The 23,923-nt window shown below is 53.7% G+C and overlaps 2 protein-coding genes across 5 annotated transcripts; both read right to left on the bottom strand.

Moving 5' to 3' along the window:
- Positions 1 to 749: 749 nt before the first annotated feature.
- On the bottom strand, positions 750 to 11,480 carry CZIB (CXXC motif containing zinc binding protein). 4 transcript variants are annotated; one of them, XM_044000726.1, is made up of 9 exons: positions 11,383 to 11,480; positions 11,174 to 11,257; positions 10,687 to 10,743; positions 8,555 to 8,636; positions 6,556 to 6,587; positions 5,758 to 5,835; positions 5,009 to 5,074; positions 4,143 to 4,258; positions 750 to 902 (listed from the first exon to the last, which is right to left on the bottom strand). In XM_044000726.1, the coding sequence occupies exons 1-8, from the start codon at positions 11,386 to 11,388 to the stop codon at positions 4,181 to 4,183; spliced, it is 483 nt and encodes a 160-aa protein (XP_043856661.1). In that variant the 5' UTR covers positions 11,389 to 11,480; the 3' UTR covers positions 750 to 902; positions 4,143 to 4,180. The 4 variants fall into 4 exon arrangements, 3 of the variants coding, with proteins under 3 accessions (XP_043856661.1, XP_043856660.1, XP_043856662.1); XR_006356277.1 differs by having other exon boundaries at positions 758 to 902; positions 4,081 to 4,258; XM_044000725.1 differs by lacking the exon at positions 750 to 902 and having other exon boundaries at positions 4,066 to 4,258.
- A 1,921-nt stretch (positions 11,481 to 13,401) lies between these two features.
- Positions 13,402 to 21,137, bottom strand: MAGOH (mago homolog, exon junction complex subunit). The gene is made up of 5 exons (XM_044004391.1): positions 20,905 to 21,137; positions 16,842 to 16,900; positions 15,995 to 16,105; positions 14,367 to 14,449; positions 13,402 to 13,639 (listed from the first exon to the last, which is right to left on the bottom strand). The coding sequence occupies exons 1-5, from the start codon at positions 20,990 to 20,992 to the stop codon at positions 13,540 to 13,542; spliced, it is 441 nt and encodes a 146-aa protein (XP_043860326.1). The 5' UTR covers positions 20,993 to 21,137; the 3' UTR covers positions 13,402 to 13,539.
- Positions 21,138 to 23,923: the final 2,786 nt, after the last annotated feature.

The following is a 23,923-nucleotide window of genomic DNA, read 5'->3' as shown; positions in this document are numbered from 1 at the left end:
TGAACTCTGGTCTCCCAAGAGTCCACCTCGCTCTCCAGGCTCAGCTATGGTAGGGCTGCCCTCTGCCCCTAGGGTCACCAAAAGGGAAGAGGGGAGTGATTGAGCCCAGGACCAAAAGCACCAACATGCCCGCTGGCACCAGGAGGCTAAGAAATGCCAGGTCTGGCTCTGCTTGGGGTGGCCTCAGGCAAGACCTTTGCCCTGTCTGGGCCTGTTTGGTCCTGGGATATCTAGCGGCCTCTCTAGCTCAGATGTTTCACAGATTTTTGACTTAGGAAGGAAGATGGAGGGAGGTCTCTGCCTCCACCGGGCAGGATTACCGCCATAGCTGCTGCTGCTTACAGTGTCTGACACACCTTGTTTTCTCTGATTCTCACGATGCCCTGGAAAGGGAGGCAGGGCTGGTGTTGAAGACAAAGAAACTGAGGCTCAGAACTGAAAGGTTTTGCTCAAGTAAGTCGGGAGCCAGGCCTCAAACCTCCACCTCCTGATTCTAGATGAGGAAGCTGGTGGCTCAGTGGAGCCGTGATCGAGTCCCACCGGAGACACTTTGCAGCTGTGTGACCCTGGACAAGTCGCCTAGGCTCTGCCGCAGTTTCCTCAGTTGTAAAATAGGGCACCCACCTCCCAGGGTTGCCGTGAGATATTTGTAAAGCACTTAGCACAGGGCCCGGCCCATAGTGAGCTCTCAGACCAGGGCGCCACCTTCGGCTGCATGCAGCCAAGATGGCTCAAGAAGAACTTTCCATTAACTGGATCCTATTTTCCCATTGTTTTCTTTATTTAAAAAAAAAAAAGTGCCCCCATGGGATACTGTGGGTAGAGGATGGTGGCTGGGAATCCAAGAGCTGGGGCTCAGCCCCAGCTTGGCACTTCATTCCTCTGGGCTTCAGCTTCCTGGTCTGTAAAATAAAAAGGTGAGTTAGATGATTCAAGGTCACCTCTCCTGAGGGCTATGATCCTAAAAAGAAAACACAGAAGTGTTGTGCCTTGTTTGTTTTTACCTTGTTATTTAAAAGAAAAAAGAAGCGTTTGACTCTGAGTCTGCCTGAAGAGAGCTGGAAAGGGGGAGTGAGTGGCTTCTAGCACCAGGATCAGCAGGAGGTTCACTCCTGCCATTCCAGGCTTTGGGGGAGTGATGGCAGATAAAGTATGCGGCGAGAGCAGGAGACCCCAGGGAGCATCAGGCAGTGGCTCAAGGGCGAAGCTTTTCTATCCCATCTGGCTAATCGAACATGAGACTATCTCCTGAGTTCTTTCTGTAGCATTCGGGGTCCCTGAGTTGGCAGGACTGTGTAGGGCTGACTGAGCTGGTCTAGCCTTCCACGCTGGGCAAGGGCAGCCTCTGCTCAAAGTCTCATCCTCCCCGCTCCACCTTGCTTCCTCACTGCTTCATGGGTCATTGGCAATTCCGTCTGTTGGCAAGAGCTAACACGTAGGGCACACACGGTGGTTTGCTAGATGATTAACCTAAAGCCATCTCCAGCTATCAGCAGCCCTGTTTGACAGCCGAGCAAACCAAGGCTCTGGGAGGGAGGCACGAGCCACAAAGCTGGCACCAGGCTGAGCTGCCTCTCATTGGTCCTGAGTCCAAGCCTGCCATCCCCCCAGCTAACTCTGCTCTCTCACTTAACTGACCATGGGCAGAGATGGGAGGGACTTGCCTGAGGCAGCAGGACCCAAACCTCCAGCTCCTGACCTCTGGTCTAGGCTCCTTCCACTCCTGCAGTGCTTTGGCACCCCAGGGATGCCCACGCCCACTCCACATGACAACCGTTCAGACAGTGGAAGGAAGGTCACCACCATCACCCTGCTCCTGTCCCCGCTCCCAACTTAGAGTCACCTCAGCCAACTTCACGAAGCAGCCTGCACTGTATCAAGCCGGGCGGTGTTGGGCGAGGCGGGCACAGAGAGCCAACAGAAACTCATACAGCTAAATGGAGAGCATCCCTGCTGATGTTGGTCAGTTTTCAGGGAGACCACAAAGGGACCTCGAACATCAAGTACAGACATGAGGTTTGGGACAAACGGGCCCCACGTGGAGCCATAATCAAGGTGGAGGAGTCAATGGGATGTCGGGAGCACACACCAGATCTGGAGGTGAGGCCCTGACACTCAGGTGTGATCCTAAGCCAATCCCTTGTTTCTGGGACTCACTTCTTCCCCAGTGACCAGGAAATAGGTGGGCCTGACTACCCACACAGGAGGAAAAGAGCCGTGGTGGTGAAGGGGCCATTTCCTGGGAGCAGTCGCTCCTCTATTAAGTGGTTCACAGGCCTCTGCCCCTTTATTCACTAGGCCTTGTCTACCAAGTCACATAAGGTGACAACATAAAATTTCAGAGTCAGAAGGAACCTCAGTGGGCCTAATTCAGTGCAATCTCAAGCATTTATTAAGCACCTACTATATGTAAGACATATACTAGGTACTGGGATTCAAATACAAACTAGAAAACAGGCCCCATCCCTCAGGCTTGCATTCGCCAGGAGAGATGAACATGTAAACAGCTGAGTCTGTACAGGATAAATGGTGGGAAGAGAAGCATACAGTGGTCACCCCTGGGGATCAGGAAAAACTTCCAAGGAACTGACATAAGCTGAATCCTGAAGAAAGCTACAGATTCAGGGGAGGGGGCATGAGGGGCACCTCCCCTTCTTTCCCCCTCCCTCAATGTCATCTTCTGCTGAGGCCTCTTCAACAGATCCCTACACAGCAGCCATTCCCTGTCGATTCTCTTCCCAGACTTCCTGATTCTGTCAAGGGTCCCACCATCTTCTAGTTCGCCCCCATTCCAAATCTCAGCATCGGCCTCGATCGTCTGCTCTGCCTCCTGCCCCAATTCCCTCCTCTCCTCTGGGGGCAGCACCAGCCCTTGCCTGGTTACTGTCTGTGCATCATGGCTTGGTCACTTGCCCCACTTCCAGTCTTTCTGGGAAGTCTCTCCAGTCCTTGTCTCCAGGAGAAAGTGGCCGTCTCTCTTCAATGGCCACAGCCTGCCCGGCCGAGCTGCTGCCTTTCACTGGGCTCTGGCCCAAGCACCACACACCACCTCCTGTGCCCCATGCCTGGGATGTGCGCCCTTCTGGTCGCTACCTCTCAGAATGCCCGTCTTCCTTCAGGGCTCAGCCCATTTCTTCTTGACACTTCCCATGTCACCAGCCTTTTCACATTATTGATTTTCCTAACATCTGTCTCCATCATTAGAGGTACAGAAGACAGAGGGCAGACTTAGGAAGACCTGGGTTTGAATCCTGCCTGAGACACGTGACGCCAGACAAGTCATTTAACATGTCTGGGCCCCAAGTGTCCTTGTCTGTTGGACTCAAGGACTTCTAAGGTGCCTGCCACCCTACAACTGTGGCCCTGGGGTCCTCCTGGACCCCGGGGGGCAGGGGCTCTTTTGCCCTTGTCTCTCCTGGGCCCGGCACAGTACCGTCCCGTCCCTATCCTCTGGTTGGCTCATTTTTGTCCCATGACCTCCCCTTGCCCCAGAACTTGGCTGTCACTGCACGCCAACACCAGGGCTGCTGGGACTCTTGCTGGTCATCAGAACCAAGGCCATTTACTCCGAGTTCAGGGTCTCAAACCCCCGCCATGTCTTAAGGAACTGGCTCTTAGACTACCTAGGGCTCCCTCCTGACCTGGGCTGCCCCTCTAGTCCAGGCCTCCAGCTAACTAATGGTTGTCTCATCCGCCTGACCAGTGGCTGGCCTTTGTCGTGTGTAAGGGCCCTGGCATCAAAATTCGCTGCTTTTGTGACCCAGGGTAAGTCATGGTCTGGCCTTTAGGTGTCTCTGTTGGCCTCAAGGACCCATGAGGCCCCTTTCGGCCATTAACAGGAGCCCGGCTGCTGCATTCCAGAGGGACAGCATCTGTTCTCAAACACCACCTGCCCCCCAACCCCAGCAGACCTGCGGATACTCGAGCAGGCTCTAGGTAGGCTGGAGAGGCAGCCCCACTCCCCCTGCACAGAGCCGGGCTCCCCGAGCGCCTGTGTCTGCCCCCTCTGCACGTGTGGGAGCCGGGGCCCCCACGCGCTCTCCCTGTGCTGCAGAATCACGAGGCTTGGGGGACACTGGCCTTTATTGTTGCAGCCGGGAAGCTACAATGACAGGCTGGGCCAGGCCGGGCCACAGGCCGACCTGTGCACGGTGGTCATGGCGGCCAGAGGCAGTTTCTTTCAGCATTTCACAAACTGATGAGTGACCTCAAAGATTCCCACCGACTCCTGGGCTTTTTCATCATAGTCTGTCCAGTCCTGGGAAAGAAGAGGCACACGAGGTGGCCAGGATGCCAGGTGTTCTCTGCCCACCCACCAGGGCTTCTCTGCACCCCTGCCCACAATGGAGAGGCCTCGGGATCCGAGGTTGTGGAACCCGAGGTTGTGGAACCCACCCCTGAATCCTCTGGCCTCTTCCACAAAATGAGGGGCCAGACTGTGGTGCCCCTGCAGACCACACGGCACCGTGGCCTCCCTACCAGGCCCCACGGGCCTAGGGAACCCACCATCTGCTCCAAGCCTCCAGGCAGAGGGAGAGGGAAGCTCCTCAGGGGGCGGAGCCTGGATCTACACCTTCCCACCTGGGTGACTCAGCTCAGTGACCTGGTGACCCTTCACCCACTCCTGACCCAGGGTGTGCCACAGGATCAGAGAACCAGGAGAGACTTTGGGGGTCCTCAAGTCCTTCCCCGCTCCCTCCCCACCCTCCTGATGTCAGTGTTCCTTCATACCCCTGACAGCCCCCTCCCCAAAGGGACAGGCGAGCCCCACCCAACAGTGTGTGATGCAGCTGTCTGCCAAGGGGCAGCATCTTGTGAAACTACGATTCACCCCCTCATGCTTGGAGACGAAGACGCCAAGGCTTAGGGGCCAGATCCCAGATCTTGTGATGCCCAGCCTCCTGTGCATCCCACCCCAGCCTAGCAGGCCTTCCACATTCGTTCTTGCCCACAGAGAAGGCCAGTACGCCGCCTCCCTTCACACCTTGCCTGTCCTTGTGGTCCATACCTTTTCAAGCAGATTGATGTCACTGAAAGTCGTCCCGGTCTCTGCGCCCTCGGCAGCAAAGCCAGCCTGGGGGACACCAGCAAAGAGCTAATAAGTTCAGGTCAGGGGCCTTAGGGACGTGGCCCTGGTCACAGAGCCACGTAATCTTTGGATGGGAAAGCTAGAAATAAAACTAGAGACCACTAGCTCAAGCCTGTCATTTTAAGGAGGGGGAAACTGAGGCCGGAGTTGCCCTGAGGCCCCCACTGCACCACCTGGCCTCCTAAATGTCCTCTAAACTCTACAAGATGCGTACCTTGTGCCACCCTGAGAGCCTGGTGGGGCCCCTTTGGCTTCCAGTGTCTAGCCCAGACCCAGAGGCCGGGCCCTGTGTGCTTCTGTGGCCTCACTCTCATCGTCCCCTCCCCCGACCCTGGGCTTCTGTCTGTGCCGCCAGGGCCTGGTATAATGCCCTGCACACAGGAGGCGTTTAATAAATCTGAATTCCACTTACTGCCATGAGCAGAGGCTCTTCACTTCTCCCTGTTGGTATTGGAGGGGAGGAGTCTTGACAGCCCCACTTCACTGGGGGATCTGAGCCCCTCAAATAACTCTGTGGATGCTCCCAGGGCTGTCTGTGCCCAGGTGTCTTCACACTTAGAGGACTGTGGGGGCTGGGGCTATGATGCCAGCAGCCTCCAGGGTCAGTGTCTTTCTGGCTCCGTATAGGCAAGCTGGGACAGGAGGTGCCCTAGGGAGGCACTACCTACCTGGGGTTGAAAGTCCACTGGCTCCAGGCCCCGACATTCAAACTCCACGATTGTTTTGAACTTCTCACTGTCTTCAGCCTACACGAGCGAGAGGTTGAGAGAGGGGAGTCAACCCTTTCTCAGTTGCCCGGGTTGGCAAGAAACCGTCCTCCCACCCTGGCCAGCAGGGCCGCCCTTGGGCAGCGACTCTCCCCAAAGGAAATCAGAGCCACTGGATCGTGGGATTCAGAGGTGGGAGGGACCTGAGGGGTGACCGAGACCACCAGTCCTTTCATCTTACAGAAGAGGAAACCGAGGCCTAGCGAGAGCGAGTCACACAGGTGCTAAGTGGCAGAAGTGGGACTCAAACCCAAATCACAGTTCCAAACCCAGGGTCTTTTCTATTCTCGCTGTAGGTCACCAAAAAGCTTTCCTAACACTCCTTTCCCCTGATCTCAGATTGTGATGGATCCTTCCATCCCTACACTGGCCACAGTGAGTCCTGAGGCAGAACCAACTGCCTGCTTCTGGCTGGCATGGAGTCTGATGCTCCTGGAGAACCTCCTCTTATCTTCAGGGAGGGCCTCCCATGGCTCAACCTGCCCAAAGCATAAAAAGACTTTTCAAAGTGCCCTCTCATCCATCCTGACCTACTCCTCCTAGGCAAGCACTGGTCGTTATCCCCACTTGACAGGAGAGAAGACTGAGGACTAAATTAGCATGCCCACTGACGGTATCAACCCAGGCCCAGTCCCGGCTGCAGCCACTGTAGCTGCCCCTCACCCCCACCCTCCCTGCCAGGGGAAGGGTCAGACTCACGTTGTACGGCTTGATGCTGTTGCTCAGAATATCTGAAATGAGAAGAGAAGGTGAGTCTCTTTTGGGCCCCTGACAGCAGAGCTGCTTGCTACCGACACTGCCCCAGAAAACAGGCCTGAGCCCTAAGCTTCAAAGCCACCCTGAGTCCCCCAATGGCCTTGCTTCTCTTTGCCCAGGTTCAGGGGTCTAAGTTGGGGTAGATGGAGGGGCCCAGCCCCTGCAGGGCCTTCTCTCGGGACTCCCGACTCAGGCACCCAAAGAACAGATGCAGGCTTCAGTCACTGGGGCAGAAACGGAGGCCACTAACAGTGGGCGTGCTGCCAGGGAGAATGATGCCACAGTCCTGCAGATGGGCATCAGGCATGCCTCCCTTTCCCCAAGACAGCGCCGGCCTTTCCTCCCTCTTACAATGTTGGGAATCATGGCAGTGATATCTGTTCTTCCCTGCTCCCAACTACAGACTTTAGGACTCCTGGCTTAGTACCTCCCTCAGGGTTAGTCATTCATTAGATTCCACAGTTCACCAAAGACTTAGGAAATGCCCAGCACCGCATGCCAGGCCCTACATACAAAGGGGAGCACCCCTTGCCTCCAAGGCACTAACACTGGCATGAAAAGGACAAGTGAAATGAGCTGAGAAGGAAGAGAAGAATTCTGGGAGGTGGAGATGAAGGAACGCTTTCCGGGTATGGGGGAAACAGACAAGGACAAGGAGATGGGAGAAGAGGGGATGCTCAGGTCCAGGAACAGGCTGTGTGGGCACAGCCAGGGAGACCCCGATGGCCAGCCCAGTGGGCCATAGGGAGACCCCGATGGCCAGCTCTGAGAACAGCGAGTCTGGGGCATCCCTTAGCTGTGTGAGTAGAGAGAGGGCGATGGGCAGGAAGGGCTGAGGCCAGAGCACCAGCCTAAGGAGTCAGGGCCACACTCCCCAGGGTCCCCACCCAGACCCAGGTGCTAAGACAAAGGCTTCCTGATAAGAGTGCACAGGGTGGAGGAAGGAAGAACGGCAGAGCCAAGAGCCTCGTTTTACAAAGGAGGTGAGCCTGGCTCACCTCCGCCAGCATTAGGAGCATCTAGGAGGGGCCAGGAAGACAGAAGGGAAACATTCCTGCCCTGCAAAAGGTCATGCTCTCCTGAGGGACACGACACAATCCCGGCTGAGGATCCATCTACGAGGCTCGTGTACAGAATGCAGAGCCACAGTAAGTGGCAAGAGGAGGAGGCTCGTGCTCCAGGCTGAGGGTGGCCCCTGGGCAGAAGGGGTGCGGGATCAGTGTGGCAGCCCCATGGGGAAGGGCATGGTGAGCACCTGTGGGCTTTGGGATCCCTTCTGTAGGTGTGGGGAGGGAAGAAGCTGGAGGCAGGACCGAATAGGCTTTCCCAGACAGCTCCAGCCCAGTGATCCCCGTGTCTCTGATTCCTGTCACACTCAGTAAACATGCATTCGTAAAGCACCTACTGTGTGCAAGCACTGGGTTGGCAACCACAGTCCCTGCCCGCAAGGAGCAGGAGGGGAGACAGCATGCACACAAGCATGCACCAACAAGAGGTGGGCTGGGAAAGGCTCTTGTGGAAGGTGAGAGAAGCCAGGAGGGGATGAGGAGGGAGAACAACCCAGGCGTGGGCACGGCCAGTGCATATGCCCAGAATCTGGAGACGGAGGGCTTTGTTCTTGGAAGAGCCAGGAGACCGGGGCCCCTGGACTAGAGGATGTGGTAGACACCATGCGCAGTTCTGGACAATTGGTGCAGACCACTGGAGAGACCGGGGCGTGCAGCCTCCTGCACTGTTTGCTGGCTTGTGTTTCCACAGGGACGAGAAGCCCTTTGAAGATAGGGACAGTGTCTAATTTACCTCAGGAGCTCCCCAGCCCTGGGCGTGAGGCCTGATGAGGCGTGAGTGGGCAAATAAGCCTTGAGTGTCAGAAGAGGCAGCAGGGTCTAGCCTGGTGAGGAGCCTGCCCTGGGCCCCCGTGAGGCCCGCCCCAAGCACCTACCAATGGAATTGTCCCGGGAGCAGAGCTTGCATTTCTGCACCATCGTTGCAGAGCCCCGGCCCCCCTTCAGGGGAACACTGTCCTGCAAAGGAAGAGAGGAAGTCCAAATGAGAAAGGAAGCAGGATGGCCCCAGGGGGGCTGGGGGAGCTTCTGTCAGCACCTGCACTGGCGGGCAGTGTGGTGGGGTCAGCAGCACATCAGACGGTCACCAGGCTGCCCCCAGCCTTGCTGTCTAACCCCAAAACAGACCTCCTCAGGGGCTCTCAGCCTCGGTCTGTGAGCTTGTTTTTAGAAAGGACTTGATAACCGGATTCCCTTATAATCCATCTTGTGTATTTGATGCATTTCAAACGACTCTGAGAAAGGGTCCATTGGCCCATCAGAATGACAGCCACTGGGGTCCAGCACACACAGTCAAGACCCTTCATCCTGGGGCAGCTCTCAAGCTGCCGGGTCAAGGTCCCCAAGGTGACTTCTCAAGCCACTGAACATTCTCCTTCCTAGTTAGCACGGCAGCTGATGCCTGGCTCAGCTTAAGCAGGGGCAGTTTGGACAAAAAAGCCCTGAAATCTCTTCCATGCTAGACTCCGATTCTCTAACTCCCCTCTGGGCACGAGTCCACATTCAATTCATCAAATATTTGTAAAAGGGGAGGTCAGTTCCTGACTGCACCGCCCCCTCCCCAAGTGCTATAAACCATCCAGCAAGATCAGCAAGGGTAACCCAAGGGACAAAGTGAGAACCTGAGTTAGAAGGGCCCTTGGGGCATCTAGGCCTGACTCCAACCCTCAGCCCAAACTCCTGCCAGCTTCCCTCAGGAGGTCCATCCAGATCACCTTGAGCATCTCCAGTGATGAGACTCACTACCTTACAAGACACCTTATTCCAGCTGACATCTATAACCTTGGAACTCTCAGGCATCACTCCTAGCTCTGTCCCTGAAAAGTCTAACCCCACCCCCACCCCCCACCCTTCACCCCCGATTGCCTGGGACGGTATTTGTAAAGCACTTAGCACAGGGCCTGGCATAGAGGAGGTGCTTAATGTCTGGGCAGCCCTCCAGGTCCTCGCCACCCCCAGACCTGGCCTTCTCCAGGTAGAACATCCCAAGGTCTCTGACCTGATCTTCCCACTGTATGGGTTCCTGTCCTATGCCTCTCCTCTGGGCCTTCCCCCCTATAATGTGCCATCCAGAACTCACCGCAACAAAGCTTCCATATGCGTCTTACCAGGGCAGAGGACAATGGGACTGCTGCCCGTCTTCTTCTGGATACTGCCCAGGACTGAGAGTTTAGCTAAAAAGTATGGAGGCTGGACCGGATCTCTAGGGTCCCTTTGGGGGATAAATCCTATGATCAAAGATCAGCCCAAGCATTTTTGGCAGGGACTTCCCTCAAGAGCCACAGGTTCATGCAAACTTCCAGATCACACCTCTCTCCTTCCTGACTCTGCTTTTATCAATAAAGTGGAAGATCCATTCCTGGGGATTCTCTGCTCATTGTCTCAAAGTTGCAAGGACACCCTTACCAGGATACTAGTTTCTGTCTAGTAAGGTACGGTTAGGGGAGAATGGAGGGGGAGAGCTTCTAGGGCCTTTGGGATCACCCAGCCCACACCTCCTATAGATCGAGGGGAGTTTGTCTACAGCATAAAAAACATCAAGATTTGTCGTGTGAAATTTGTGCCAGTGCTATAAGCCCGGAAGGACTCAGTCTCTCACCAACTCTGATTTGGGGGTGGAGGGGGATTCTTTTTGTTTTTAGTTTTTTGTTTTTTTGCGGGGCAGTGGGGGTTAAGTGACTTGCCCAGGGTCACACAGCTAGTAAGTGTCAAGTGTCTGAGGCTGGATTTGAACTCAGGTCCTCCTGAATCCAGGGCTGATGCTTTATCCACTGTGCCACCTAGCTGCCCCCTGCGGGGGATTCTTTTTAAACTTTATCAGGCCAGTTTCTACAGAGTGACACTCAGCCATTGACGTTTACAAGGACGGGATCATTCAGAGTGTTGGCACGGAAGGCACCTTGGCCATCAGCTCCTGGGGCCCAGATGGCGGGCCCCCTGCCCCCCCCCCCCAGCCTCCCTCCCACCAGGATGGGCTGCCCCTGCCCCTGGGGCTGGGAAGGGGCCTTACCATCAGCCGGAGATACTGCCACTTCTCCGACACCTCCCCGCAATTGCCGCATTTCATCTTGGGGAAGAGGAGGGAGAGCGCCAGTCAGTGACCAATGTGGGCTGGAGGGGATCCAGGAGGAGAGGGCGGCGGCCCAGAGCTTTCACCCCAACACCCCACCCAGGGGTGCCCCATCACAGCTTCCCTGACCAGGTCTGCTCCGCAGGCCCCGCCCCCACACCCAGACATCCCCTTAGGCTCCTCCCCTCCAGCCCCCCCTCACCTGCCTGCCCTCTGGGTCCACCCCGTACCTTAGACTTTACTGCAGACCCCGCCCCTTCATCTTAGACTCCACCCCATGCCCAGTCAGCCCCTTAAGCCCCGCCCCTCCGGCCTGCCCTCACCTGCCTGCCCTATGGACCCGTCCCTCGCCTTAGACTTCATTCTAGGCCCGCCCCTTCCCTTCCCCCTCCCCCCCCGCATTAGGCCCCGCCCCCAGGGGCCGCACCTTGAGGTACCAGCGGAAGTCGTCACCCACGGGCCGTAGGTGTGTCACGTTCTCCAGGGTGGCCTTGAGCTGCAACCCGATCCTCTGTACAAGGCGGGAGGGATGAGGCTGAGGCTCGGTCCGGGCCGCGCCTCCACCCCCCAGTCCTCCCCCTGTTCCCTCTCCCGACCAGCACCCTCACCCCTCCATCCACTGCCCCTCCCGCTCACCCCCATGGCTGGCCGGAACCGCGATGGTCACTGAGGGCGCGCTGCTTTCCGGCCTGGCGTAAAAGCACTGCCCTGCCTGCGCACGCAGCACCGGCACGCATGCACAGCTTTAGACGGAGGGGCGGGGCCTGTTACCACGGTAACAGAGGCGCGCCCCCTTCCCCCTCCTGCTTGAAAGCAGTTCTTGGGGCCCGGCCTCTTACAGTTAGTTATAGGGATAATTCTAGGGGTCTCAAACACCTGGCGTTTGTCATGCGCTTTGACGCAGCAGGAGCAGAAGACGCGTGCTCCCCCTGACCCTGGGCACATGTTACAGATGGGGAAACTGAGGCATTGAGTGCGCGGCTGCGCGGGAGGGTAGGCGTGAGGCGCCCCAGAAGTGCTCATTGGGCTGGTGCTTATTCATAATCTCATGTGCTAAACTTAAGGCTTTGGACAAGTCACTCCCGAGACTTTCCTCATCCGCGAAATGCAGACGCCCACTCTTGTGTCCCTTGGTGCCCCGAGCCACCTCCTTTCCCGGGTGCCCGGGTCACTCACTCCTGGCTCTGCCCTTGGACACCAAGTCCCTCCCGTCCCCGAGAAAGAGGGGTAAAGTGTTTCAGGGAGCTTCGAGAAGGGAAGATGCCCCTCAGCCAGAGCAGTGAAAGCAGGGAAAACTACCTGGAGGAAGGAGCCTCTGGCAGCCTCAGAGCCAGAAGTTCCTTAACGGGGATGAAGGTGCCAGGCGCTCCAGGCCTGTGGGCCGGCAGGGGCTATTCACAGAAAGGGGAAAAGGCTGAGCTAGAAGTCCAGTGTGGTTGGAGCTGAGCAAACGTACTGCAGCAGACATCGTTAGCAAGGTGCAGGGTTTGTCCCACGTGACCTGGTCAGACCTGTGCTTTTGGCAGCTGCACGGGCTGGACAGGCAGGCAAAGAGAGGCTCCAGGCAGGAGATGGTCGCTGCACAAGCTCATAGACCAGAGGCGCCCGGGCCCTGATCTCAGCTGGTGGCATTTTGTAGAACTGCCGTATTGGCTTGGGGAGGAGGTACCTGAAAGGTCCCTCTGAGCCCAAGGGAGAAATAAGCAAGGCGGGGAGGGCAGATTTAGGGAAGGAGAATGTCCTGCTTCAGTTTGAGACGTGTGCAGGATGACCTGGTGCAAATGCCTGCAGGTACATGCAGGACTTCAGTTTAGGAGACCGGGTCTGTACACCTAGATTTGGAATGACCTCTGGAGAAGTGACCCGAGTATGGGAGGGGCAGCATCCCTGAGGGGGGAATGTTCTTGGGAGGAGGGGCAGTGTGGGGGCTGCAGGGTGCTCCTCTACTCAGGGCTAAAGGAGAGGCCTTCAGACTGGCTGAAGGGAGCCCACTGACAGGGAAGGCCAGAAGACAAAAGAAGGAACAGCCAGTCATGGAAAGACCAGCAGGCAGAAGGAGCAGCGCCCCATCAAGGATGGGGGGTCAGCAGCATCCAACCAAGGGCAGCTCAGATCGAAGTAGGGCGCCCTTTGCCAAGAACAATGTCAGTGGAAACCAGAGGCTGAAGAGGGACAGGCAGGGTCAAGGGAGGATTCTGGGGGACCTGAGGGTGTATTTGGGAGGTGAGAAGGGGAAACAGCCCAGAGGAGTGGGGGGCAGTGGTGGCCAGGCCAGCTTGAGCCACTGCACCCTCTGAGAGCAGGAGGAAGACTGCTCCTTGTTGTCTCTAGTGCGCTTCTATCACAATCTGGATTTGATTTATCCCTGTCGGTGCCTTCTCTTCTCCCACTGGACTTGCAGCCTCATGAGGTGCTCAGAGCAGGCCCCATCTTTATCTTCTCCCTGGGCCTAGTAGAGCAGGCTGTACACAGCAGGCACCCAACAGTGGTCAGCTGCTCAGGTAAGGAGCTCAAGCCACACAACCCTGATCTAGAACTCCCACACTGCCAGCATCCTTGTCCCAGAAGTTACTTGCTGTCAGAAGTTGAGGCCCTCCTGAACCAAACTTTGAAGGCGACTCTGGCGCAGAATTTTGCAAGTGAACAGACGCTGGATTCACCTGAATATTTATTAAAGACAATCACTTCCACAGCATATAAAAAAATATTTTCCTAGCTTACACAAAAGTCTTCTGACAGTGGGAATGAAAAATGCCGTCACCCAAGCACATGGAAAAAGACAAAACCCGCAGCCTAGATGGGCTTGATCTTGAAATGCAAACCGATAAGACTGAAGACTAAACACTTCAGGTCCTGCACCAGGTAATAAAAGACTCGCAAACCTTCGGGATCCCTACAAGGCAAGGAAAGGCGAGTTAGGCTCTGTATCGGAGGGACAAAAGTGAGTCTTCTCCAGCCCAATCGCTAGAGCTACGAGCAACCACCCCCATCCTGTGTTTAACATGTGACTGACGGGCTTCCTGTGGTGAGGCTACCCATACAAATGGTCTCAGATTGCTCCTCCAGAGAGAGGAGAGGGCAGAGATCCACAGGAACAGTTAACAAGAGACTCATTTAGACGCAATTGAGGCAAGGGGAGCAGCCCAAGGCACCTTCTCCACTTAGCTCCCGGCAATCATGAAGGGATACTGGAGGCAGGAAGCCTGAAGCCCCTGAAGCCCCTGCAGTTCCAGCAAAGACTGCACATAGGTTTTGTATGCCAATGAGCCTGGGTTAGGGGCAGGGTGGGAGGTGAGCTCAGCGCTTTCTGGGAGCAAGCCAGAGGGTAAGAGCCCCATCCCCACGTGTCAGGCAGCAAGGGCAGAGTGGCTAACAGCCATCCTCAGCAGCCGCCCTGTTATCGGGCCCCTGTGTGGGGACGGGTTCATGAAACACCTTCAATTCTTCCCAGGTATTCTTACTAGCACTGAGGGTGCTGAAACATCACACTACCAGGAAAGACCCCAAGGTTACTCTGGGCACCTCTGTGGGTGGTCACCGCCACTGTTTGGGCCCCAGTGACCCAAACAATGTCTCAGCAGCCGCCCCATGTGCAGACAGCAGTATGGCAGCACACTTACTTGGACTGGTTCACATCAATAAGGGAGCCGATTTTGGATGTTGTAAAAGAAATGTGTTCATCTCCAATCACAATTTCAAGTTCCTGAAAAGAAATGGTTTAACAAAAAAACATCCTGAGTCCAGGCCCTGCCCAATCACATCCACACAAACTGAGACGAAGGGAAAAGTGGGGAGGGCCGAGGCTCTGGGCCCAGGGTCAGGAGGGCCCAGCCATACCACTAACAACAGTGCTGACTTCCTACAAAGTCATTTACAATCTCTGGGTCTTAGTTTCTTCAGAGAATGAGGAGGGGGGCAGCTAGGTGGCGCAGTGGATAAAGCACTGGCCTTGGATTCAGGAGGACCTGAGTTCAAATCCAGCCTCAGACACTTGACACTTAACTAGCTGTGTGACCCTGGGCAAGTCACTTAACCCTCACTGCCCTTCAAAAAAACAAAAAACAAAACAGAGAATGAGGAGGATGGAGAGGCAGCAGGAGATGGGGAAAGAAGGCTGGTTTTAGAAACAGAGGATCCGAGTTCAAATGTGACAGTGCCATTTGCTGCTTATATGGTCCCTAGGTAAGTCAATTTCTCTGGGCTTTGGTTTCTTTATCTGAAAAATGGGACTATGAGATGATCCAAAGCTACAATCTTGCAGCCCATTCCAATCTAAATACTAGTCAACAGTGAAAAAAAAAAAGAGACCACGATTTTAGGGGTTTCCTGACATTGAGATAATTTTATGTTGCGTTCTACACAAAGTTTTTGCTCTAATAATTGCCCATCATATGGAGGAATATATATGGAGGAATGCTAATGACTATGCTGAAAAATAGAAGCAGAACTTGGATGACATTAGTGTGGTAATGATGCGTCCCTAAGTTAGGAGGTGGGCCACCAGTGGGCTGTCCCTGGCCTTGGTCTTGGACCCTCTATTCTCTCTTAAGGTGACCCCCATCAATTCCCAAGAGCTCAACCATCACCTCTATACACACAGCAACCAGGTGTGGAGAGCCAGGCCTAGGTCACCAAATGCTCATGGGACCTTGCCACAGGCATTCCCCAGAAGCGACTCAAACCCAATGTGTCCAAAACAGACTTCGATCTCTTAGTCCCCAAGCCGGCCATTCCTGCTGAGAGCTCCCACCCATCCAGTCATGAAGGTTCACACCAACATCTTTGGTCCTCCCTCCTTCCTCACATATGCAGTTTTGTCACTTCTACTTCCAGACCCCCACCTGTTCCCACTTAAACCACTGCCTGCCCGCCCCCCCCCCCTTCTCGCCCTCTCCCTCCACTTCCCTGCCCCCATGCCCGGACTGCCCTCACTCCTCACCTCTGCCTCATAGACTCCCCTTCACTCTTCAAGGCAGCTCAAGCACCACTGTCTCCACAGAACCTACCAGATCCCCTCGGCTGTCACTGTCATCTGACTTCTCAAACTACCTTATGCACAGGCCACCCAGCACCTTTTCGGTTTCTTTTCTTTATACTAATGTACATATCTGTTATCTCCCCTGCTGTACCTTGACTGACAGTTAAAATGTAAGCTTCTTGCCAAGGGGGGTTCTTTTGCCCATTGTATCAATAAAGGCAGAAGCTGTAAAAAAAAGTCACATGATCCTTCCTCATCCTTCCCACTCACCTGTCGGCCCACCCTGTCAGGCGGAGGCCACAAAGCATCATCTTCTTTTGTAATCTCACTGTCGTCAATGATTCTCTTCAGTTCCTCCATCACACTCTTATGGACATAAGCCTAGGAGCGAGCCAGAGAACAAGGTCAGCACAGGCTACAAGTGAGCTGGGCTGGTACACACTGTCTGCCCTATTCTACAAGGGGGCCCAGTTCTCCCGCCTCTCCCTGTGAAACCTTTGGCCTCCTCTGAACACTTCATCCCACCCTAATGAACTTAACCAACTCCGGCCTGGGGTACAAGGAAGAGCCAAGATGGGAAGTGTTGGCTATGAGAGCCTTGTCACCTCCGGGTCACCTGTAAATAGAGACAGCTCAGGCAGGCCAGGAACATGTATTTTCCAAAAAGCCTTAGAAGGCCTACTACTCAATAAAATATCTAAAGGTGGTAATATAAATGAGGAGAATAAAGGGAAAAAATAAACCTAGACTATAACCTAGGGAACTTCTCAAATGAGGAGACACCTTGGTTAGGTGCAAAGAGCTTGGCAGGTGGCAGCCTCAGGACACCCAATATTCCTCCCACTCCCTTCCCCTCTGGGCCTCCCAGCTTCTTCCTCTGTAATAGGTGGTTGAACTAGATGATCCCCAATGTCTTTCCAGGTCTAACAATCTGGGCCCCTAGAATCAGGAGAGAAACCAAGCTTTGCCGTCTCAATCGCCGCACACGATTTTAAATCCAGAGACAAGCTTCAGCAGGGACTGAACAGAGCTCCTTGGCCCACCCTTCCCGACAGCTCTAAAAAGTAAGAAGGGCCAGACACGGAGCAGGGATGGAGGAGCTTCCCAAAGCTCTCACCTCTTTTCTGATCATGACGTCATTTTTGTAATTGCTGTTGTTGGCGTACCTCAGTTTTCCTATAAGGAGTAAAAAAATCACATTCAGATCACCAAAAAAAGCTGGTAAAACACAGCTGCCAAAGCAGCCTGCTCCAACACAGGCCTTGCCACGATCCCCTCACCCCCACACGCCGGGTCTGGGGCTCACTCTCACTCCCAGGATCTAGATCCACTCTAAAATCCCATCTGCTGTTCCTAGCAGCATCTTTTAACATGGCTGCCCTGCCCGCCCCGCCCCGCCCCCCTCTTCCAGTCTTCTCACACCTCGCTCCCCAACAAGTGTTCTTCAGTCCTGGCACACCAGCCTCCTGGCTATTCCACCAACAAGACCTTCCATCTCTCAGCCTGGGCACTCCCTCTGGCTGCCCTCCATGGCTGGAATCTCCCACCTCTGTCCCAATTACTGACCTCCCCCTGGCTTTCTTCAAGTCTCAACTAAAATCTCATCCTGTACAGGAAACCTCTTACTCCCAGTGCCTTCCATCTGTGAACCGTCTCCTATTTATCCTGTATGCAGCGTGCTTGTACATAGCTGTCTCCACATTGTCTCCCCCATTAGGCTTCGAGCGCCTGGAAAGCAGGGCCTGTCTTTTACCCTTCTTTGTATCCCTAGCACCTGGTATAACACATAGCAGGTGAGCACTGAATAAATGTTTGACTGTCACAGCTGACATTCAGAGGGACAAACTTACAGTGTGAAAGAGAGTACAACAGCAAACTGTGTAATTCATTGTTAAAAGGTGTCACAAGAAAGGAAGGCTGACTTGTTCTCCTTGGCTTCATAGGACAAAACCAGGAGCAATGGGGGGAAGCTGCTGAGTGAGAGATTTTGGTTCAGATCTGGAGGGGATAGGGCAGAGGCTAGGGGCCACTCAGTGGGGATGTGGTGGTTAAAGGATTCTTGGGGCTGCCCTGAATGGTGCCCCAGAGGAGCAAGCTACCAAGCTGGGATCAGAACAGCAGCAAAGACGATCAGAAATTCCAAGAGATGAGAAAGGAGGCTCCAGTCAAACCCTTGGCCTCAGCTGCCCACACATAAATGTCGAAGAAGCAGCTGACAGGCAAGAGGAACTGAGCCTGAGCTCACGAAGCGACACGTCCTGCAAAAGCTTGAACCATTCTAAAGAAACAGATAGAGGATCATGTCTGTTTATTAGTTGGGCTTTAGTAAACCTGTGATTTCATGAGGATCAGTAACTCCCAGAGAGGAGCTTCCTCTCCCAAGGCAGATAGCATCTCTCCACTTCTCAGGCCAGCTCTCCAGTCAGGTTATTCTGAGCAACAGCTTTGGGTGCTACAAAAACAACATCATGGTGGAAACCCAGAACCAGAATGAAGTTCAGGTGAAGATCAGCAAAGGTGCCCACCATGTGGGGGCAGCTGAGGCCTCCAGATTGACTTTCAGGGCCCTGGATTTCTATCTCCTGGAGTTTCTGAACATCTCTGCTGCTGCTCTGCTCCCTGCACAGGCCGCTCTTCACTCTGGGACCTCAGGAGCTGCCTGGTCTGGCCACCAACAATTTTCACAGGTGAATCTACAGACCACCCGAGCAGGCTGTGAAATACACCAGAAGAAATGGACCAGAAGCTTAGCACAGGGGAATTTTATGGTAATGACTGAGTCACTTCCATTATCTGGGCATCTGGCCCAAGCAGAGGGGCAAAGAATTTCTTGACTTGCCCGGATGACGATTTCCTCCTTCACAAGATCAGTAAGCAGGGGATTTGTTTTGTAGATCTGATGTTCACCAACAAGGAGGAGCAGGGTGATGGAGGGAAAATGACAGGAGACTTGGGATAAGATGACTAACCACTCTAGCTCAGCATCTATAAGGAGGAGAGAGCATCACCTGACAGGCAATCCAGATGGTAGGAGAGCTGATTTCTAAGGTTTGGATAAAGGTCAAGTATGATTCCATGTTTTAAAACTCTAAGGTCCTAGGTTTCCCATCAAAAGAGTTACTCTAGCAAAGGTGTATTGGACAGGACCTTCCTGTTCATGTACAACTTGGACTCTAAAGTCCTTTCAACTCAGATTTGAGATAAAGAAAGAACATTAGAGGCAGAAAGTGATATGCATTGTCGCTATGCTTTTTTAACTACTTCAAATAGGGTTCTCCCTTAAACAAATTTGTCACATTTAGGGCAACAGCCCTCTGGACCTGACAGATTTTTAAGTAAAGAACTCAACATTTTCACATCCCAGATAGACATCAAATGTCATCAAGCTGGTGATCTCTCTAGTCTATCCCTATGACAAATCAGGTGAGTTGTAACTTGTCAAAGCAAATCAAGAAATATTTACTGAGTACCGACTGTGCCCAGGGCCCTGCACCAGACATGGAAGCAAGAGGATGCAGGGCAAAGAGTACTGAACTGGGAGCCAGAAGCCTTGGGTTTGAATCCTGAATGCTTCCTGCCTCTCAAATGAGCCTGATCAAGTTCCATAGCTTTTCAAATGATGGCTCAGTCTAGATGATCTGAAAGATCCCTCCTTCCCCTGAATGTATGACACAAAAGACATCTGAAGAAAAGGTTCCAAGCCTCAAGGGACTTAATGATTCCCTGGGAGATGAGAGTCAAATACACGAAAAGCCAAGGGGAAAACAAGGGAATGTAAGTCACAAGGCTTCATACAGATGACTGATCACCAAATGAGTGACATGCTCAATATCTAAAATAAGATTTCAAAGAAAGCATCAAAATCACCTGAGTTTTATGAGCAGAACAGTGACTGGGAGCCAGGGCACAGGGGTTCCTGTCATGGTCCTGCTACTAATTTCCTCTTTATGACCCAAGTCACTGCCCACACCTGGGTCCCAGTTTTCTCTTTATGAAAGAGGAGGTTGAATAGCCAGGTGGTCACACATTCAGCTTAGCAGAGGGAGCAGGAACTAGGCTTGGGAAGGAAGAGTGAAGCTTTTCTTTCTAATCTATTCCCTCTCCCAGTCACTTCACATTTACTTTGTATGTGTTTTGTAACTAATCAGTTAAGATACATGTTTCCCTTGCACAGAAGAGACTCTCCTGGATGGCAGGGGTATCTCCAATGCCTCATCCAGTGCCTGGCATCTGGGTAAAGCCTGCTGAGGGGCATTCAAAGGGAAACTCTTAGACAAGCAGCACAAGAACTGTGGGAGGTCCATTGAGTCTGGGTTCTAGATGACAGAAGCAAGTCATCGGGCCTCACCTTATCACCTGGCAAATGGGGACAATCAGACTTTCGCTCTCCCACCTGCCTGTTCTGAACAGAAGGGAGGACACGGACAGGGAAGCCGTGATCCTGCACAATCTCTTGGCTTCGCCCTCCTGGGATCCCCACCCACCTCATCCCCATCTCAATGGTCCCTTCACCTTTCTTCTCCCCTTCTTTGCTCAGCCCATCCTATCCAGTAGGAGCTTAATGAATGCTTGTAGACCTTCCAGTACCCTTCCCTGGTCCCCACCCCAGTTGCCACTTTGGTCAAACTTCAGCTTCCCATCATCATTAAGCAGGCATTTATTAAACTCCAGCTAGGTACGGGACACTAGGGATGAAAAAGACAAAAACCAAACTGTCCCCTACCCTCAGGGAGTTTCCCGTCTACGGCGGCCCAAGGTAGGAAATAGGCCTGGGAGAGACGGGGGGGGGGGGGGGGGGGGGGAGCCCGGTAAAAGCAGACGATCCGCAGCACCTGGAGGTGTGCAGTCCTTCACCTCTAGCCTGTCCTTACCCCCCGTGGAGCAGGGGCCGTTGTTATCCCATTTTACACAAGAGGAAACTGAGGCCGGTATATTAACCATCAAAAGCAACAATCCCCGACCCCAGATTACCGGGGGATCGGCCTCCGGGCTGTCAGCATCCCCAAATGCCCAGACTTGGGTTCCCCGGCCTGCCCGCCTACTTCCCCCGTGTCCCCCCGCACTCCGGGTCCCCCCCGCACCCTTTCTTCCCCCGTGTCCCTCCCCACCCCAGTCGGGGCTCCCCCCGCTCCCTCCTAACCCCTTCCCCCCGCCCCGGCCACGCCGCCCCCGCCCCTCACCATCCGGCCGAAACTCGAACTCCAGGAACTCGTGGCCGAACTTGCCCTTGTGGCCCACGTAGTAGCGCAGGTAGAAGTCGCTGGCCATGGCCGAGCCAAGCCGGGCCTGAATCTATGGGACGCGCGGAGGAACAAGGGGCCGCACACCCGTCTCCACTAACCAGACCGGCGTCGCCTTTGCCTAGGCCGCGGGGCGCGCGACACTGACGTCATGAGCCAGCGCCCGCCGGCTGCCGAGGCCCCGCCCATTCCTTTCCGCCCGCCGAGGCCCCACCCTATCCTCCTACGTCACCACCCTGGCCCCGCCCCCGAGCGAGGCGCGCGGAGGCCAGGGAGCGAGGATGCGCATGCTCAGAAGGCCATCTCACCTTGGGCTTTATCAGTCACCTAGGAAACCTTGGACAGCTCTGTGCCTTCTGTGCCGGCCACTCCTTCCTACCAAAGGAGGAGCGGCCTGTTTCTGCTTCCCAACCCATGCGAAGGGCCTTCAGCAAAACCCCTGACTTCCCTGCCCACTTCCCCAAGCTAGGCTGGGTCTCGCCATCCCACACCCGTGGGCCACAGGTTCCACGTCCACGAACTCTGCGATCCCCTCGTCTGCTCACCATCTCTCACCATTCCACTTCTCCCTCTGCTCTGCACCTGCAAACACTCAACCTCAAAACACCCCCACCTGAGCCGTCCATCCCTACGAGCTGTCCTGCCTTCGTGGTTAAACTCTCCTTGGGAAGGCTGTCTACACTAGGTGCTTCCACCTCCCCTCACTCTCTGTAACCTGGCTTCCCGCTTCATCATTCCACCAAAACTACTCTCCCCCGAATCACCAAGGATCTCTTAGCTGCCAAATGCAATGGCCTTTTCTCCTTGACCTCTGCGGTCTCTAATGCCGCCCATTACTCTCTTCTCTTTGGTGCTCTTTCCATCCTGTCCATCCTACACTCAGCTGTCAAAGTGGTCTTAAAGCCCAGAGCTGACCACGTCCCCCACCCCACCCCCACTCAAACTCCATTAGCATCCTTTCATCTCTAGAATCACTGTAAACCCTCTCTTTGGCATTCCAAGCCCTTTGGAACTTGCCCCTTCTCACCTTTCCACTCTTATAAATGCTTATTCCCTTCTCTCACTAAGAAGGCCTCCTCATTTTACACCTAGGGAAGTGACTCGGGGTCTCACACAGGCTTTGTTCTATTGAAATGTATTTGGGAGAGTTGAATGGGTGGACCTGGAGAGTATGCCCTTACCTATTTGTTTGCATGTTGTTTCCTGATGGAAGCTGCCTCAATTAGCAGGTTATTAATGATGAGTAAGTTTCAAAGGATCCTGGGCTGAGTCACAACTGAAGAAAGGAGTTATGGCAGCAGAGGAGTAAGAAAGGCTGGTTATCCTGAGGTACAGAGGGTCATAGAAGGCACCAGAGCATTGCCCTGGGGTACCTTGGAGAGCTCTAAACAGCCCCTACAGTCCTCTCGACCTTGGCTGAGGGCAAAGGGAAGTGGGAGCATTGGAGGCAGTAGAACAATATAATCCTCATAGGGGGCAGTTAGGTGGCTCAGTGGATAAAGCACCAGCCCTGGATTCAGGAAGACCTGAGTTCAAATCCAGCCTCAGACACTTGACACATACTAGTTGTGTGACCCTGGGCAAGTCACTTAACCCTCTTTGCCCCCCCCTCCCCAAAAGATCATCCTCTTGTGTCAAGATAATGGAATGTGATAGATGAGATTTAGCACTCAAGGGCCCACCTGGAGATTAATTTAAACTGATTGAATTGCATAAAGTAGGTGACTGCTGACTGGATTACTGGCTGACTTCTAGTTAACTAGATTGTAAGCACATCTGGCTGGTACTGACTGGTACTTAAGGGTACTTAATGAATTTGAATGACACTAGCCAATTAGCTTGAAAACCCTCCCATTTCTGGGAGGGGAAGAGGAAGCAGGAAGCTGAGGCAGAGGACTTGCTTGGGTCTCTTTTGCTTCGTGAGATGGTGGTGGCAGTTGACTTCGGAAGTGGGAGCTTAGGAAGTTTAGAATCACCAGGTTATAGGAAATCTGTTCTCAAGCTTTCTTTTTCTTTTACTATCTTTCAATAAACCCTTAAAAAAACCCTAAATTCGTTTATCAGTGATTTTAGTCAGTTTCCCCCCCCCAAACTGGGGGGACAGATTAGAACCCACATTTAGAATTTTAAATTACACACTCATAAAGCAATCAGCATAGTGCCCAACATATAGCAGGCACTTAATAAGCTATTGTTCCCTTCACTCCCCTAGCAGAAGTGCAGCCAGACTGGCCAGAATTCTGTCTGTGTTTCAGAGCCTGAAGCTGGTCTTTCATTTTTCTTACAGTTCCTTACAAATACAATACAAATACAGTACAGCATACCCGTTGGCTGGCACTGCCCACCAAAGTAGGCTTCCCACTCAACCTTAGTCTTGTGGGATTCAAGGGCATCATTTAAGTATATTACTTGGTCCACATCACAAGATCTCTCCTTCAGAAACTAACTTGATCTGACCTGGCCTCCATTCCTCCATTCCATTCTTCAGAAACCTGCAGGTGCTAAGACTGCAGTTGATGTCTATACAAGGGGAGAGATTAAGGGGGAAGTGAGCATTTTGAATCACCTACTAAGTGCTTTTACAAATATTCCCTCATTTGATACATATGATTAATCACAGCTAGCGTTTATCCATCACTTGAAGATTGCATCCTTACAACAATGCCATGACATAAGTGTGGCATAGGTATCTCCAACTTAAATCGTGACATGATGGAGCCAGCCTCATCACCAGGAAAACTCTGCTCTCTGCCAGAGACCTCTCCTAAGGGAAGTGACTGATCCATTGAGAATACTCTTCAGGTCTGCCCATTCACTCCCTTTTGAATACATTTTGTTAAAACTATGCCTGTGTGAGCCCCACAGCCCCTTCCCTGGGCTTCAGCTTTCTTGGCTATAAAATGAGGAGACATTCTCAGCTAGGGAAGGGAATCCATTTATATAGCACTCACCCTGAGCT

The sequence above is a fragment of the Dromiciops gliroides genome, chromosome 4 (assembly GCF_019393635.1).
Source record: "Dromiciops gliroides isolate mDroGli1 chromosome 4, mDroGli1.pri, whole genome shotgun sequence".
NCBI lineage: Eukaryota > Metazoa > Chordata > Mammalia > Microbiotheria > Microbiotheriidae > Dromiciops > Dromiciops gliroides.
This window is presented reverse-complemented; position numbering and strand designations above follow the sequence as displayed.